The 19,664-nt window shown below is 41.0% G+C and overlaps 1 protein-coding gene across 1 annotated transcript; it reads left to right on the top strand.

Annotated features, from left to right (window-relative positions):
- The first annotated feature begins 4,853 nt into the window (after window positions 1–4,853).
- tent5b (terminal nucleotidyltransferase 5B) lies at window positions 4,854–13,113 on the top strand. Its single transcript, NM_001017206.2, is given in 2 exon segments — window positions 4,854–5,243; window positions 10,933–13,113. Coding segments are annotated over 2 exon segments (1,188 nt in total). The 5' UTR covers window positions 4,854–5,081; the 3' UTR covers window positions 11,959–13,113.
- Window positions 13,114–19,664: the final 6,551 nt, after the last annotated feature.

Here is a 19,664-nt window from a genome sequence, read left to right as displayed (position 1 = left end):
GGGTCGGATTTTTAAGTGCTGCACCACAAGGCTGCTCGCCCCTTCCCGTCCCCTACAACATGCTTGAACCTCTGGAATCTCTCAAATCTCCTGCCCCCTTCATGCTCTCAAATGCCCCCCTCCCCCGTGCTTACACTACTGATTGGCTGCACTTGGGGACTGGATGGGCATAATATTTAAACAACTGTCAAAATCTCCCATCCAGTCTCCAGTGCAGATGCGGCTAGTGGGCCCAGGCCTTTGTGGCCTGCCCACAAATGCGGGCCTGCACAGGCAGCATATGGCAGGCAGAGTATGGCACACACTGGCAGTATATGGTAGGCAGAGTATGGCACACACAGACGGCATAGCTCAGGCAGTACATATAGTGACACAATGCTGGCAGTCCTTCTGGTGTAAACAGGTGAACAATGTGGGTGCTTACAGTCTGAGCCTGAGTTGTGAGCAATGCAGGGACCAAAAGGTGTAAACAATATAGGGGCTTAAAGGTGTGAACAATATATGGGGATTACAGCCTGACAGTGTGCCTGGCAGGTGGGGGGCCACACAGGGGAGGAGGGGTGCCATTTGGACAGCACGGCTGTAGGGTTATTCCTCTTGGTCTCATATTCCAAAGGCCATGGTCCAAAGAATTTTCATTACTGAAAGGTATCAGTCAGGAAAGGAGTACAAAAAGTATCCAAATCATGAAATATTTTATGGAGCACGGTGAAGACAGTCATCAACAAATGGGGAAAATATGGCTTAACAGTGACTGTACTAAGATAAGAATGGCCTCAGGCCCTGATTTGTGGCAAGGCCACAAAGGCCCAGGCCTAGAGCACCACAAATTTAGGGGCGGAATGCCATACCGAAATGTTGACAAATCCGGCGCTGAATGTCCCTCCAAGATTGATGAGAAGACAAAGAGAAAAATGGCCACAGTTTCTTGGCAAGTATTGTTTCCTACATGTGAGAACAATTAGTCGTATTCTTCATAAGTTTGGGTTGTGGCGTAGGGTAGGGAGACAAGGTCAATGTTCTGGAATGGCCCAGCCAGAGTGGGGAGGTGCACCCCCTAGTCCGACCCTGGCTCTTACCCAAAAAAACTTTGCTGTAATAAAATCAAAAAGTGCTTCAACCAAGTATAAGTATTAGTTTACTATTCAGTGTCAGACTGCGATGCCAGAGGCCCACCAGAAACCACCTTAGACCATGGGCCCACTCTCCAAACTATTTTTCATCCACTTCTTACTCAGTCTCTATATTTTCCTAGTTTTTTTATCTTTACATACTATAATCTATTCTTCTATATATTTAGTTGCTTTATTCCCATGAAAAATCCAAACAGTTGAGCACGCACTCACTCACCAAGCACCAGGACAGCGGGTTTTAAAACGTTCCAAAAGCTTTATTCATGGCAGAACCTAACACGTTTTGTGTATGCACACGTAATCATAGCTACAGTAGGCTTTGTTTCCATAGAAAAATAAGTAATGACCATGATTTAGGCCAAATGGCTAGGGCCCACTGACACCTGGGCCCACCGGGAACTTTCCTGGTGTCCTTGTGGACCATTCCGACACTGCTACTATTTCTGTTTACATTGTTATTGGTTTAAATGATTTTATAATAGTAGTTGGTTCATCCATTTCATGCAACACATTAATAATTTAAAATTTTATTCACAAACCCCCACTTTAATACATTGGGGCACATTCATGAAAACACAAGTTCGAATCCCGAATGGGATAAATTCGGATTAGATATGATCATTTCTGAGGATCGCAAATATCACGAATATGCTTACGAAAAAATCGTATTAGTTACGATAATATTGTATTGGCGATCCGAAAGTCACAAACTTTTCGTACGGAACAATTGTAAACAGCAGGAAAACCTTTACAATTTTTTTGCACAAGCATACGAAAAAGTCGCGGAAGCAACGAAAAATTCGGCGAAAATATGCTCGGAGCATTCAAATGAACGAGTGTTCGTGTCTTAGTAAATCTGCCCCATTGTTTCTATAGACTTTTTCCTCTCATTCCTATCCACATTCGCTTATTCTGTAGATGGTACAAGGCACTATTTAATAAAGCTCAAATTTGTAGTTTCACTAATGTACTAGAGAGAGACTAGAGAGAGACTGTTGGTGACCTTGAGAATGTAATAGGATCTGTATCACTTAAGGGAAGATGAGCAGGTATTTAGTTATAATCTTAATACTGATCCAGGGTGTTAAGTGGGGAGGGGAGAAAGGTTTAAGAAAGTATAAAATAGAGATAATTAGTTTAGTGCATGTTGAAAAGTTGGGGTGTCATTTAGGTTAAAAGGAATAAAAGATGCAGAGGAAACAAATATATACTATGTCTAAATTAATATATGGCAGAGTTACATATAAACTACTTGTAAAATCCATCTAAAAATATAAGGTTAAAAGTGCCATTAGTGGTTTGGTATTCGTACTACCACGAAGGCTAGAGTTCTGATTTGACTGAGTAAGTTGCCTAACTAGATTTTTTAAATGTGTCTCATAAATTTAAGCCAGTCTCACATATCCCAGTTACTGACTGCAAGTTCAAAAAGGTACTCCATGTGTAACTTTAGAGGAAGCAGACCCTGCATGTGAGGCGGCACAACTGTAGAGGGCCAAGTAAGGTCAATAAAATGTTTTAAAGGCGCTATAATGTAAATTATAATGTAAATAATAATAAATTACCTGCTATTTTTTAGTCAAGGCACAAGAGTCATGAACTAAACAGGCTGACCCTTCATATACAATATTTTAATTTGTACTTGTACCCCACCTCACTTTTACCCCCTCATGTAAGACTATAAGAAATAAAGTCTAAATCGTCCCCCTCTGAGTGTTTAAGCAGGACAAAAACTGCCCTGGGGATTTTATCAGTCAAGGGGTCCCGGTAGCCACGGGTTGGGCATCCCATGATGATACTTAGGGGCTGATTTACTAATCCACGAATCTGAATCCCGAATGGAAAAAATCGGATTGGAAACGAACATTTTGCAACTTTTTTGTATTTTTTGCGATTTTTTCGTCACCGTCACGACTTTTTCGTAAATTGTCACGACTTTTTCGTAGCCATTATGACTTGCTCGTAAATTGTTGCGACTTTTTCGTAGCCGTTACGACTTGCTCATATATTGTCGCGACTTTTTCGTATTGAGCGCTCGTAAACGGCGGGCAAACCTTTGCGACTTTGCGTGATTTTGGAAGCCTCCCGTAGGACTCTGCAGCTCCAACCTGGCCCAAGGAAAGTCACAATACTGAAGCTTGAATGAATCCGAAACTTTCGTACTCTGCGCGACGGCTACGAAAAAGTCGTGACAATTTACGAGCAAGTCGTAATGGCTACGAAAAAGTCGCAAAATACCGATCATTACGAAAAAAACGCAAAAACTTTTCGGACGTTCGTGGATTAGTAAATGTGCCCCTTAATATATGCCTGGCACTTCTTACAACATACCTAAACATGCCAGACTGAGAGAGGCCACTGTAGGGGAAACTGGCACCCCTGAATTGCTTCTATTGGTAACCTCCTAGTTATGGTCCTATGTTTTCAATGAACACTGAACTTGTTACTGCCTCCCATTGATATTTAGCGATGTAAAGCACCACTCTATAACTTAATGCAATAACCAATAAATCTGCAATTGTTATACTACCGACAGGAACTCCACACACCCTAAGAAGCTGCCCATGTTTTAATAGCAAGTGTACTGGTTCCAGCCATGTATTGTCTTTATTGGTGTTATTATATAAGGTAGGCTGCTTATGTAATTTCTATCTCAGGAACTACTAGCAACTCCCAGAAGAACTCTGGCTCACTTGGCATTTTGCTCTTTACATTAGCTAGAGGAACATTTCCACAGCTCTGGCTGTCATGTACTAATGAAGAATTAGGCTACTATGCTAATTTACACCATAATCACTGACTGCCGGAGGGGAGAAGCTTGCTTTAATCGTTCTTCGGTCCACAAGTCCTGCCTGTGGCTCATTAACACAGCACTTACATTTTGACAAACTTTCGCAATGAAGAATTCACCACGTTCTAGCAATCACAGAACTACAGCTCCCATATAACTCTGTGGGGACAGTAGTAATTTTACAACAGCAAAGCGCTTGCAGGTTAAGCATAAAAATATATGCAGCACTCAGCATACCATCGTGTTCGCTGGGGCCGCATACATGACATCTAGGCCGCATGCTGTTAGTGGGACAACGCTGTACAGGGTAATCCCAACGAGGCACGCAGTTACTACTGTGACAGTTCATACCTTTAAATAAATTGGCATTCACATTGACCAATAAATGCTGGGATTCCTCTTACGTATGAGGAGTTTTGGCTTAACGAATAGAGTTGCTCTCTCACTGGCAACTGCCCAATAGTAGAGCGTTACTGTCCTGTGTGACGCATTTTGCAGTGGGAGGACGGTATGCGGAAGACGCTGGTAAACCCAATCCGATTCGGGAGTTAGGAGGCGTAGGATGATGGATATGCTCACTGGCCAATCAGCTTAGATTTGGACGAAGTATATAAGTTGAGAAGCGTAAGGCGGTGTCGCTCAGTGTGTGCGTTGCTGCTGTCAGGAACGGAATTCGGTAGCGTGATTTCTATCCGCCGGGACACGCCCCACACACACTCAGTCTTAAATCTGACAGCTGCTGAAGGGCACCCGGGCGTTTTACGTTTTATTCATTTAATTTTTTTAACCTACGGAAGCCACTTTTTTATATTTTAACAACCAGGGTTGCAAGCCCTTTTTTAATTGACTCGGTTATTTGTCACTAAGAATTTGGAAGAACTGAAAGGGGATTTTTTTTTTTCTTGCTGTTTGAAGCCGACAGTAATCGTATTTTTCTTCGCGGAACTTGTTGCTGCAATACGAAGTGTTTAACCGCAAGTTACACTTTTATAGCGGAAAGCAATTCTGCGGAGCACGACTTCCCCGCTCAGCGAGCCTGGTTGCTAAGAGACGCCGTCAGTGCACAAGAGGCTGCAGTGACTTGAGGGAGTAAGAGATCCTCGTGGGCGTGGTCACATTGAGCTCGTTAGCCTTTACCGCTGTAAGGAGGTCTCGTCATGTCCTCCGCCCTGTCGCAAGCAAGTCCTACCGCTCCGCGTTTCAGCGTCCTTTCGTGGCCGCAGGTTCGCCGCTTGGATGCCATACTGTGCGAGAGCGTGCCAATCCATGGCAGGGGCAACTTCCCGACTCTATCCTGTCGCCCAAGGGACTTGGTGCAGGTGAGCGCTTGCTGACGGTTTTAAACGCTAATGTACATGTCCGGCTATTTCTAGCATCGCCCATAACGCCGATAAGGGGTGCTGGGAAATGTAGTTAACAGAAGGCTATATTACATAATTTTAATTGTCAGGGGGTCCTGGGAGAAATGTAGAGGTCAGCAGCATTGACTTCTGTATTCTTGCACTTATTTTTTTTCCTTGCTCGTCCGTTAAACTGCTTCATGGGCCATAGGAGTCGGGTATCTGTCCCTCCGTATGCTGCACCCACACACGTGTGTAAGGGAAACGGCTGGCGGGCAGGAATGCAGTGCTGGGATGGGGGGAAGCGGCTGGAGTGAAGGTGAATGAGGGAGGGAACGGGCTGCCCTGTAGAGCCATACAGCCTGCACGTGGTTTAAAGGTCGTTTCCTTTCTACTTTTCTGTGCCTCCTTCTCTAATACACTTATTAAAGACACTTTTGAAACGGCAAAAACTCTGCAACAATTCCTACAACTTACTTTTTTTAGCTCTTTTTTTTTTATCTCCAGATACACTTGTGTGAAAGTCAGCTGCCATTTCTTTCCTCTAAATGCTCTTAAAGCATTCATACAGTATCTTACATAGAACAGTGTTTAACATATAACCTCAAATTCTTCAAGACATAAAAGTATGTAAGTTTAAAATGGCCTTTAGAGGAAAAATTTAATTTCACATGTCTTTATCTCGCCCATTACTGTGTGCAGCTATTGCTTACATATTTGCGCAGAGCTAGAGAAGGTGAATAAAAATGTGCTGAGAAGGGTTATTTTGCCTGGCACTTTGCCAGACTCTGTATCTGGGGAATCAAGCTGCAGACCTATCCTGCATTTTATTTTAAAAACTTTACTGTCCTTTCTGCTTGGAACTATAGTCAGCAGTAAAGTGTACAAGTCAGAAATTCCATAGGTAAGGAATAGATTAATGAAGCATGCCTATAAGTCTTTCATCAAGCAGATCATTTAAAAGTTGTGATGTTGGCTTTCAATGTATGTGGCTTCTGTGAAACCTGCACAAGTTTTACTAATTAAGTGTACACTGACATTCTTTGAGCAAGATGACCCATCCAATTTCTATATAGTTTTTATTGCGTTGCAGTGTATCGGATAGATTGGGTGCAGAATGTATTTCAGTAGTCTTTAAACTTTAATCTGTTCTGTGATTGCAGTAAGTCACATATTCGTTAAAAGGTGTGGTTAGAACAGGCCTACTGGATTTATGCACTATATATGGCAGGAGGGGCATGGCATGCCCCCATTTAGCACAGTTTTCATGTAGAGCATTGACCCAAAATGGTGTATATGGATATTGGTATTAAGTCATTTGCTGTAGATAAGAGGGTATGTTTCTAACTTTTTTTTTTTTTTTTTTTTTTTTTTATATATATTGGTGTATTTTAGATTAGGGCATAGCAGGGGACAATCACCATATGAAATAATTGCTAATTTTCTGTTAATTGGCCAAAATGTTTGGCAGGCATTATTTTGAGGAATTTGTTGTGATAAAATCTTAGATGATTGTGCCACAAGTGGCTTTCTATCCCCAACCGACACACTTAAGTTGTGTCTCAGCAATACAGTATAAACTTTTGTTTGGCTGTTATTTATTTACTTTTAAACAGGCCTGGGCTGGCAATCTCTGGATTGTAGCAAGTCTCCAGCTGTCCTTCAGCCTGGCCCCCAAGCAAATTCTTCAGGCCCTCACTTATGTAAAGGTATAACAAAGTAGATCAAAATTCAATCATGGTTCATATGCTTGAGATTCAGGTTTGAGCCTAACTAAATACAAAGGGGCATATATATTTATTTTTAAATTTGAGACAAACCTCACCAGTGATGTCTATAGCAACCAATCGGCAGTTAGATTCTAACAGTCACCTACAAGTTAGAAACAAAAGCAAAGGTCTGATTGGTTGCTATGGGCAACATCACTGGTGGTGGTTTGTCTCCAAAGTTAATAAGTACACCCCAAAGTATAAGTCAATGACTCTCTGGATATTTTGTTTGTTTGCACTCCAAAGTGACTTTAATAGCTTACCTTGTACCGCGGGCTGGTGCCCCTGTTAGGAGAAAACACCAGCCCGGGGTACCTGTAGCATGCGCTTCCTCCTTCTGGCTTCGTTTTGCTGGGGTCCCAGGACCGACGAATGCGCAGTAGAGTGAAAAGCCGACTTCTCTGTTAAGTTCGGCTTTTTCACTCTACTGCGCACGCGAAGCAGGAAGTGCTGCAGCTACCCCGGGCTGGTGCTGTTCTCTCTGAACAGGGGCACCAGCCCAGGGTAAAAGGGTATGCGATTTAAGTCACTTGGGGGTGCCTAACACTTTGGCACCCCTAAGTGACTTTGCCTTTCTTTGTCCTTTAAATAGACTTTTTTAATTTATACAATGTTTGATTGAAAGATACCTGAAAATAAAAATCGGGCTTTATTAAGACTTTACATGACTGCATGCTTTTATTGCATGAGAATTTGTGAGGCTGAGTAGTCTGAACAGTCATGTAGTTAAGGCCTTGGTGATTCAACATACTTGTATGACAGGAATGTTCTTGCATAATGTGTTCAACAGGAATTTCCTAAAATTGGTTGGCACTAGTAAAGTGTTTTATATTAATACGCATTCAATAACAATCTTTAGCAGGTTAGCAATTTTGTGTCATAGATGTTCTAGCTGGCACCCCTCTTAAAGAAAACTTCTAGGCAGCTTTGCGATATACATTTATTACAAATTTGTAATTTTAGTTTGTTTGTATATATAATTGCTATTAAGCAGTGTTTGTCTGTCCTTTTCTATTCTCTGCCCTGGTGGCTCTGACTGTTGAAACAATGTAACACAAGGCAGCAGGTTGACAGAATTGACTTGCTGGAGGAGCCTGACAGTTGCAACATTGTTTAAAAAGTAACAACCAGGAGTTGCAAATGCTGCTTTCAATAGTAATTACATTTACAAATAACTTTTAAAGCACTACACATTTTTAGTTATTTCATATTTCTATATTTTTATATGAAAACATCTACTTTTGCCTTGTTTAAAAATCAGATGAAGAAAACCTAGTGAAACAAATGAAACTATTCTATTTAATCATGTTTTGGGGGGGGGGGGGGGGGAGAGATCAATAACATCTGTGTGGCAAAAGTGAATTGTGCTCCGTGTTTGGTCCCTTGCACAGCGATAACTGCAATTAACTGTTGGCGGTAACTGATGATCAGTCCTGCACGTTGACTTGGTGGCATTTTAGCCCATTTCTGAATACAGAACGGCTTCAGCTCTTTGATGTTGGTGGGTTTCCTCACAAGAACTGCTTGCTTTAGGGCTTTCCACAACATTTCATTTGGTTAAGGTCAGGACTTTGTCTTGGCCTTTCCAGAACATTCTCTTTAACCATTCTTTGGTAGAATGACTTGTGTGTTTAGGATCCTTGGCTTGCATGATACACTTTCTCTTGAGATTCAATTCAGACGGATGTCTTGACGTTTTCCTTTAGAAATCTCTGGTATAGTTCAGAATTCATTGTTCCATCAATGATGGCAAGCTGTCCAGGCCCGGATTCAGCAAAACAGGCCCAAACCAGGACACTTCCATCACCATATTTCACAGATGGGGGTTCTTATGCTGGAATGCAGTATTTTTATTTCTCCAAATGTAACACTCTTCATTTAAGCCAAAAAGTTCTATTTTGGCTTCATCCATCCACAAAACATTCTACCAGTATCCTTCTGGTTTGTCTGCATAGTCTTTGGCAAACTGTAGATGTTCAGCAATATTTTTGGGTTAGAGCAGTGGCTTGCTACATGTGCATGCACTCAAGTGTAATAAATGCTTCACAGTGCAGGCACAAGTAAGAAGTTTTTACAGTAGAGGGGTGTATTCTTAGTAGGCGTTTTTCAGCTGTGGCATTGGCCTAAGGATTTACTTTTACCGCATGCAGATGTTGTTGGGTCACTATTTTCAATAAGTATGATGACAATATAGTTTAACTAGGTTTTCTTTATCGACTGAATCAGAATTCAGGTCGCATTCATATAAAAATATTGAACATTTTAAGGGTTCACAAACTTTCAAGCACCACTGCACAAATATAATTGTGTACAGACAGGTATGCAGTTAACTAAAATGCCTACTTGAGGAGTTTTTTGTGAAGTGGGCGAATACCATGTATTAGAGCAAAGAGTATACAAGTATAGTAGCTAAAATGCTTGGGACCTGAGGTATTCTAGATAAGGAATCTTTCCATCCCTTGAATCACTACCTTAAGTCTGCTAAAAATCATGTAAACATTGTGAACACAAAATAATTGTATTGCCATCAATATGGAATTATGTAAATCAGCAGTAGGTTGGCATACATGTCAACAATTTCCCAAAGTCGCCCCAAAGCTTCCTTGAGAGGCAACTTAAGGAAATCATAGTGACACAAATGCCAACCTGCATTCTTGCCAGTGGGATGGCATTGTGCGGAGATTAGTCGCCTGCGGTAACTAAGATTTTTCGTGGGGTGACTAATTTCCCCGTGTGCCACTGCCCTAAATAATGGACTACCAGGTACTGTATTCCTTTTGTGTTTTACCCATAGGGTTTTTCAGAACAGTGCTCATAAAACCACTTCTGATCATGTTTCCTGTCTTTTGCCTTCAGTGACCTTACACCTTAGGGTGAAGACACACAGCTAGTACCAGCTACTTGTTGTGGCTACTAAAACAGACAATGCTGATCATTTACTGATAACTGTTTCTACATGTGTTTTAGCAGAGGCAATTCTCCGTATTGTCTATGGCAGGGTATCTTCTGGTGTTTAGTAGCCCTGACAAGTAGCTGCTACTAAGTAGCTCAGCGTGGCACCATCCTTATGTGCAGCAGGGTCTTGACTGCACTTTTCAAGCTGCAGCCTCTCAATTACTGTTTTTTTTATTTTTTTTTTTTTTATTATATAGCCTCTATATTAAGTAGCCAGTCCTGAAACATCTTGCATTGTTTACACTGAGCAATAATGTAAACAAATAAAGGTACACTGGCCTGCAAGGAATTTACAGTCCTTTAATAAATGCCAATGCCATGTAATGCTTAGCATGTCACCTTACAAACCATCCCCTCCAGTTTATCTGCTCAGGTAGCTCTAAGCATTTGACCTGAATTCATTAATTCCTTATATAAGATCCCTGTCCTAATTGCATTAATGCTATGCTTCGTCAGCTGGAGTAAATGTTCTTGAAGTTTTAACACCTGTGTCAGAGTATAGGGAGGTGTTTGTCACTTCTTAGGCAAGTGTTGGGGTGATGCAGTAAGAAAGGTTACCTTGGTTATGAATAGACTGTTAAGCTTTGCCCTGTGTAGCAGACTATTTTCTAACCATAGGTATGCTTGTGTATTATACCCCCCCAGACTGCATCATGCTAGCATAGACATTCCATGGTTTTTAGGTAAACTGGCTGCTCTAACAGCACTCACTGAATACTGATACCAAGTCGGTTAAAATGCTGCCTCCACTTATTGTAATCTTACTTATACATGATGGATTGCAATCTCACTGGTATCTGTTTTTAAAAGTCTTAAACTATGAATATACTAAAATCTGCTCACATTGTTTCTTTGAAGACTTTGTTAGCAGAGGTGCTTTTAATTGATAAAATAGTGTTACAAAGGTAAAATCTGTAATATACATTTTTCTTATCCCATTTTAGGTTGTCCGGTCTCGCCTGGAGCAGAAGGGAATTCTTGTACATAATGTGAGACTGAATGGTTCAGCTGCTAGCTATGTGTTGCATCATGACAGCGGACTGGGATATAAAGACTTGGATCTGATATTCATGGTGGATTTGAAGGGGCCAGATGCTTTTCAAGTAGTAAAACATGCAGTGCTCAATTGCCTCTTAGACTTCCTGCCTTCAGGTGTCAATAAGGAGAAAATAACACCTATGACTTTAAAAGAGGCCTATGTTCAGAAACTGGTTAAAGTCTGTACAGAAAGTGATCGTTGGAGCCTTATCTCCTTATCAAACAACAGTGGCAAAAACATGGAATTGAAGTTTGTTGATTCTCTGAGACGTCAGTTTGAATTTAGTGTGGACTCCTTTCAGATCATCTTAGATTCTATGCTGATGTTCAGCCAATGCTCAGAAAACCCAATGTCCCAAAGCTTCCACCCCACAGTAACCGGCGAGAGCATGTATGGAGACTTCGAGGAAGCCATGGACCACCTGCGCAACAGAATTATTGCCACACGCAATCCAGAAGAAATCAGAGGTGGTGGTCTTCTCAAATACTGTAATTTGTTAGTGAGAGGTTTCCGGCCTAAATCAGAAGTGGACATGAAAACCATGCAGCGGTATATGTGCTCACGTTATTTCATTGACTTTCCAGACATAAGGGAGCAACAAAGAAAGCTAAAGTGTTATTTGCAGGATCATTTTGTGGGAATGGAGGACAAGCGATATGACTATTTGATGACTCTTCACCAAGTAGTAAATGAGAGCACTGTGTGCCTGATGGGACATGAACGTAGGCAGACACTTGCACTCATTGCTTCCTTGGCAGTACATGTGTTATCAGAGCAGAATCATCCACAAGCTGTGCCCACTTTTACTTGCTACTACCAGCCAGCCCCTTACATAGGTGAAGTCAATTACAATAGCTATTACTTTACTCCTGTCCAGCCACTCATGTCCTGCAGTCACTCATACCAGACATGGCTTCCCTGCTGCAACTGAGATCCTGGCTACATGCTAAAATGAGCACTTCCATGGCAGTCCCCACCCCACTTTTGACTGACTAAACTAAATGAGCAAAAAGCAAATTTTTGTTGTGTGGGTTTCTTCCCCGATCCCTCTTCCATATTTTTTTTTTTTTTTTAATTCATATTAAGGGTACCAGCACATTGGCAATCTTACATGATGCTTATGCAATGACTTTGTTACTTTAAGTTACTAGTTACTTTAAGCCTTGTAGGGTGCAGTTGTAGAACAGACTCTCCGTCTTCTATATGAGACTGTAGAGACTAAGATGCAATTGGTTTTCCCCAATGTTTGTTTTTTTTGTTTTCTCCTTTGGACCAAAAGTGTATTAAGTGCCTGTATTATCAAAACACAAAGGAGGAGCCTTTAAAGGAATAGTTCACCTTTAAAATGATGTTAGATTTAGACCATAATCTGTTGCAGTTTGCAGTTAATGTTCAGTTACTTGTAGTATATTTACTATAGCAGTAAAATAGGAAAGGGTCTGAATAGCAATCTAAGCAATAAGACTTAAAAATAAAAAAATTTGCAAGCTGGAAAAAGACAGAATTCATAAGCCAAACAAAATGATCAGTCAAGTTGCTTAGGGTAGGTCCATCCATTACACACTATTGATTTAAAGGTGAACTTCTCCTTTAACTTATGCTAACTCTGGTTTCAGTATTACATTTTCTGATACATGCCTGAAATTGGGTATTTGCTATATCAGTGCCACAGAACAAATGTTATCTGCTGCAGTTTGTTGTATATCCTGTAGTTGCCCTGGCCTTTGATCGGCTAAGGGGTTTCTCCTACATCTTTATATGACCCTGAATGTTGCTCTGCATTGCAGGTAGTGGGTAGCATAATGGTTTATAATCCCAAAAAGTGAGATGTTACACATGGTGCTATGGGTTCTATATACCAGGTCAGTGTACCTTTTTAACTTACAGTTCAGTTTCATTGCTAAATACTGTTTTACAGTGTAAAGAATTCTCTTGTAGCCCCCAGCCCAGGATGCCTATATTTTCAATAATACTCTATATAACAATCATGAGGGAAATACCTTCAAAGTAGTTTTACATTGACTAGGCTTAAATTGTAGCTGCAGAAACCAAATATTAACAAATAAATTGTTCTATGTTCATTTTATTTTTGTTTGTATTATGGCTAAATAGATACTAGCAAACTCTGGTATGAATGCCTAAATGTTGGTCTTTCCTACCCAGGGAACTGCATGTTCCCATGAAACAACCAGATATGGGGAAGTGAAATAGCTGCACAATAAATGCCATGTTTCTGTAGCTTGTACTATATAACCTAACAAATCTCCAAAGTACCTACACTGTATGCAGACATGAATCTGGAATTACCATCTGATAAAAAGTTTTAGCCCGTGATTTACTTTTTTTTTTTTCTCCCCCTCAAGTGTTTTTTGTATGGCCAGAGTGTCCCTTTTATAATTAAGACATTTGATTTGTCTTGATTTTTTAGATTAAATTTTTCAGTGTTAGATGCATTCTGCCTCTGGATTAATGTAACATCCCAAAATGGCTACATTAAATTGGCCAAATGTATGCAGAAGGAAGACCTAATTCTAGACTTCTGTTTTTTTGCCAGTGAAACCACTGATTTGTGAATTCCCAATTAAGAGGTTAAGAATAAAATTGTTGGGCAGTGCCCACGTGTAATGTTACATTGCACCTTGGGTGTGTAATGTCATTAAGTTATTGCCCATGTGATGTAAATGTGCAGCCAACTGGATGGGTAATAGTATGTCTACAGCCTGTAAGACCTAGTGTATAAAAGATTCAGAGATCTGACACTTGTCAGAACGCCACTTGCAGCCCTCCTGAAGATCAGTGAATTGGTGCTTATGTTTCCCCCTTGCAAGCACTTGTTTGCCTGACTGAAACAACCTCCAAGCTTTGCCAACAAACACTTGGTGAGAAAAAAAAAACTGGGATGGGTAAAGGAGATTTTTCCAACAGTTTGCTGCACCAACAATTAAATTTCCCCTCCTCCTGACCAAATTAGGCAGCTTTCTCTAGGCCTGGGAGTGTCTGACAATTGGTGATTTCATTCTGCAAGCTGCCTGCTCAGCTCATTCTCTGAAGCCTTGCAAATACTTAACTGCCTCACTGCCAAACAAGTATCCCTCCTGTTCGCTCATTTTTAACTTCTGCTTAGCTCAGTACTCAAACTTTTATTCTGTCTTCAGATGTGCCTTCATAGTTACTCATAACATGCTGGGTTTCCATTTTTATACTTCCCACCCCACATTACTGTGGTGAATAGGTGCCAAGCCATTTATAGCCTGCACCACTCATCTCATACAAGCGGGCACAAAATGTATGGGGTTTTTTCGTTTTGACTGCCTTGTAAACAAATAAAAAATCATGCAAGGCAAATTTGAGCAATACGAGTCATTTATTTAAGCATTTTAAATGTTGCGTCATTGTAAATGCAGCATGCACAATTTTCTATCTTTGGATGCCAATTCTAATATTGGAGCTGTGAAAACTTGTGAAAGGAAAAAGCTCATCAAACAAGCACATTATGGCTGCATTTGCATTTATGTGCTTAGAATATGAGTATCTCTTAACTGCAAACTCGTATAAATGCTCTGTATGTAGCCTTAACCTGTTTAAAGCTGTTTTCCAGGTTTCCTGTGCTGCAGTGCTACTGGAACAATATGTAACACTTTCTACTTTGTATTTTCTGAAAGGGAAGAAGTGTTGCTAAATGTTTCCCATAAAGTCATTTAAGAGAAATACAACACAAATAAATAATATTTTGCCATTCTTGTCTCCTTTAAGCAAATGTATTATTGCTGAAATTTGAAGTACTCTTCAAGACAGGACTAGTTTCTGCTGCTGTCAGATTGATATGTCAGCATTTACAGGCAACTTTTCCTCCAAGTATTCACTTGTAGGCCTGGGTGGAGTCTGATCTGAAGAATCCATTAAAGGAGAAGGGGGTTTGATAAAATCTGTTGCCTTGTAGACTATTCAAATGTTTACACTGTCACAATCTCTTCCGTAGAAGTCTATGCTTGTTTATAATATGAGCTATGTTACATGTGGTGTACAAATGGCAAATAAGCATTATAGAAAACACTATTTTTGTTAAATACATTTTACATATCAATAGCTGCCAAAGAATTGCCAGTATGTGACTTTCTTTCATGCATAGCCATTTTACCAGCACAAATAAAATGTTTTGAATTTGCCTGGATTGCTGGCAGATGTGGCATACAAATGGTCGTGTATTTGAATATGGTTGCTAGAATCTTGTCATAACATGATGTAAAATTGTGACCTGGTCCAAAGGGTTACAGAAAAGCAGACCACTCACATTTATGTTGTAATGCAGTGATCCCCAACCAGTGGCTTGTGGGCAACATGTTGCTCCCATTGGCCACAAGGTAGGTGGCCACTTTTAATTTTTGGCTTGGGGGCAAGTTAAGAAGCCCAGACCGTTGTACTCCAAGCAGAGCCTCCAACAGGCTAGCAGTCTACATGGGGCTACCAAATAGCCAATCCATCATAATTTGGCATCCCCACAATCCTCATGGGTAAAAAAAGTTTTGGTATCCCTGGTGTAATGTATTAAAAAGATGCCCCATTTAAGAATATTTAGCCAAATACTTAGGGGTCCATTTGCTAAAGTGGCTTAAATTAAGTGGGAGATTTTAGACACAGAATAAATGGCAAATATGTTATGGGCACTTTATTAAATGGGAGCAAATATAATATTGCAATTATTCTGGCAACAAAACATTTGATTGGCAGTTATCACACTCACCAGAAAATATGCTATGTACTAATTAACGCAAGTTTGACTATTCAGCAAAATGGCCTAAAGACAAAATTGTTGGCAGAATATTTGCAAAAATTTAACCCATATAGCATATTGATGCTGTTACTGATAAATGTAAGATTGTAGGAAAACTACATGAAAGTATAGAATACCATATAAAGGAAGGAAAAATAATTAGACATTAACCAGTTCAAAAGTAGAAAAATAAAAACTTTAATTTTAACAAAAAATTTTAAAAGAGAAAAAACTCGGAAAGATAAAACTTAGGGCTTGCTGCCCTTGAGTTCTCTAATGTCCCTCCACATCTCGGCCATTTCCCCCCGGAGCTGGGCCAGCTCGGCCTTGATGTTATCCAGGTCCTCCTGCATTGACCGGCGTGATGGTCCCTCGTCGGCAGGAGAATCTGGTGCCCGGGGGGAGAACTCAAGGGCCTGGGGGAAACTGGGGGAGGAATGAAGGGGGGGAGTGTCCGGGGCCTCGGGGGATCCCTGGGGCCTGGCCGGGTGCTGGGGCCTCTTCCGCCTCTGGGGCCTGGCCGGGTGCTGGGGCCTCGGGGGGCCTCTGGAGCCTGGTGTGCCTGAGGTTGGGCCTGGGGATGAGGCGCCAGCTGAAGTTCTGTGAGATAGTATTGCAAGATGTTATTTTGTGTAATATATAATATATATATATATATATATATATATATATATATATACACATTCATACACCATCATAAATAACGGGGCCCCTCACAACAACATTTTTTGGGCCCCCCTCCTCCCACGCCCCCAATGGCCCCTCCACCTGTGAACCCTCACATCAATACAAAGGACACACAGACATTGTTAGCCAGGGCCCCCTAAAACATTCGTGGCCCTTCCCCAAATGACTCATACTATGGGCCGCTCCTTGCTGCTTTCCCCCTGCTTTAAACTTATTTATGCATATGTATTTGAAAATAGATGTGTGTATATATATATATATATATATATATATATATATATATATATATAATACGAAGTGCTGGGAAGCTGCACACCATAAGGAACAATAATACCTGGGTGCCTGTGGCAAAACAAAATCTAGACAGGCATGGGGTGACGGTACACACAGGATTTTCACAAGAAGATGTGAAATAATATTCCGAGGTTTATTGTGACCAACGTTTCAGTTCCTCACTGGCATTATGGTTGAACGTGATGGACGTATGTCTTTTTTCAACCCAACTTACTATGTTACTATGTTACTTTCGTCATCCCTGACATTTCTTACATTTGTACTTTTAGTTCAAATTACTTGCTAAATCTTTTACTGAACGTATTCTGTAAAAGCATAATAAAGTACAATAATTACCTTCCGCTATTTCAGCCACCAGATCTGAATTCCTGTGCTTCAGGTACGACCATATGCGCTGGAGCAGGCGGAGGTCCACATCAAGGGCAAACCCGGCGAGCAAACCATCTCTGAGCTCGCACAGGATCGCCCTCTTCCTCTCGTGGACCCTTAAGGGCCCCAGCGGCAGGTTGTCATATCCTGAGTGCAGGAAAAATGACACAATATAGCGCCTCTCCCCTGGTAGCAGATCAGATACCCCAGGCATGATGCTCTCTGTAGTGTGACTGCAGGCTCAATGACACAAAATGGCTGCAAGTCGCACATGTCACAAGATTACAAAATCACTACAAAATGTCCGCAAGTCGCGAGATTACAAAGTTGCAACAAAGAAATCGCCAAAATATACCTAGTAATGTATTTTGTGCGACTAAATATTTACTGCTACAGTACTGCATATTATGGCGACTAAACATTTACCGCTACAGTACTGCATATTATGGCGACTAAATATTTACCGCTATAGTACTGCATATTATGGCGACTAAATATTTACCGCTACAGTACTGCATATTATGGCATAAGAAGTGTCTGGTTGTAGCTATTCAGCTGTCAGTTACTTTAATTCAATCTGTCTGGAATTAGCAATGATAGATTTCATGCAGAAAAAAAAAATCAGATGTACATTTCCCGCACAAAATCCACCAGTCTAAAACGACAGTCTGAACAGTCACAGTTAGGTTCTCCAGCGCAGAATATGCCTCATAGGCCAAAAAGAAGGTGCCTGTCTACTGTATTCATCATGAATTGCACACCTTTGGGAAAGATTAATGTCTGTCGCTGCAATTTTTAAAAAGCGTGTTCCAGCGACAAGCCACTCATCTTTTCCTAAGAATTGATTACAAGAGTTTCCAACGATGGAGCGATTCTATTTCCCAGGAATCCAGGTGTCATATTCCACACCCACAATTAGAAATTACATTCAGTGCAATGGGGAAATCACAGCAACTTCCCGCTCAGTGGGTTTTAATTTCAGCGAATCCAATAGTTTGAATGACAATGCTTTCTTTGTAAAATCTCTAGATGAAGGGTCTCAGCGATTCGAAGTAGTATCAGTATAGGTACTGGCAATTTATATTCTTCTCTATGTAGAGACAAAATAAGCGACTTGTCACTAGAATTCGCTTTTTAAAAATCGCAGCGACTAATCTCTCCGTGGGACATTAGCCTAATGCCTCCCCATACAGTCATAAGTCCCTGGCTTAAGGTGGCCATACAGGGGCCGATTGTAGCTGCCGATATCGGTCCCTTGGACCTATTCGGCAGCTTATCGGCCCGTGTAGGGGCAGAAACGATGGCCATACCCAACCGATATCTGGCCTGAAATTGGCCAGATATCGATCAGGCAGGTTTAAAGATTCAGTCGGATCCGGGACCTCGCTCGTTGATGCGGTCCCCGAACCGACTGCCCCATTGCCACCACTATAATTTGATTGTTTGGCCCAGGGCCAAACAATCGAATTAGCCTAGATGTTCCCAGATATCACCCACCCGTAGGTGGGGATATTGGGTGAAGGTCCGCTCGCTTGGCGACCTCTATATATTTATGTGTATGGGCACCTTTAGTAAGCCTGCCAATCAGATTATGGCCTTTAAGGTTAAAGGCTGGTTGGAAATTGGGCTGGTGGTTTGAGGTCTGTGGTTCAGATGCTACCCTTCTACTAACCCATGTGCAGTCCTTTTACTGCATATGCTTTGCATAAATTAATTTTATATTTGACCCATGAAAATGTAGTTGGTAAACCATATAAATGATCCATTACATAGAAAAAGTTGTCTGGAATTGCAGTGTCAGCATTATCATTTAATGTTTTTAATTAGGATTGGAGTGACACTGACAGAAGTTGATATGCAGGTAAATCTGCTAGTCATAGAGATAAAACCCTTTTAACAGTAGCTGGCACCCTGCTTTGCTTTGTATCTCCTATTAAACCAGGTAATTGCATATTTTGCATATATTATCAAGGGGAAATATGAGGATTTACACAAATTACCAAAAGGATCCAAAGCAAGGTCAACATAGAATGGGTTTGCTGAGTAAAACTTCCCAAAGTGATATTGACATTTTCTTAGAAATAATAGGACTGTGTTAGTATAATTAATAAAAGCTATCTGCTGAAGGTTAATACACCGGCCAAAAAAACAGCGACATTCGACCATAGCCTAAACGTTCATGTGTCACGTGGCATTTGTAAATAGGCAGAGAGAAGCAGATCTGCACTCATACAAAACTTCGTGTAGCTGCACTGACAGGCACAGTTGATGAGCGGAGATTGGTCCAAAAAACATGCAATTTCACCTAATTTTCTCTCTATGTAGCTGTGCACTCAGGCCACCGCTGTGCCTATCCATGTAAGTATACACACGATCATATAGGAGCAGATCTGCTTTTCTCCATCCGCCTACAAAACATATGTGTGTGACTGTGGCCTTAGGCCAATGCCACACAGGGCGGATTCTCAGCCTGTGTATAAATGCAGGCCAAGAATACGCCCCATGCTCCTAAAAGC

Source organism: Xenopus tropicalis, chromosome 2 (assembly GCF_000004195.4).
Source record: "Xenopus tropicalis strain Nigerian chromosome 2, UCB_Xtro_10.0, whole genome shotgun sequence".
NCBI lineage: Eukaryota > Metazoa > Chordata > Amphibia > Anura > Pipidae > Xenopus > Xenopus tropicalis.
Note: the sequence above shows the minus strand (reverse complement) of the source record. Positions and strands in the feature narration are given on the sequence as shown.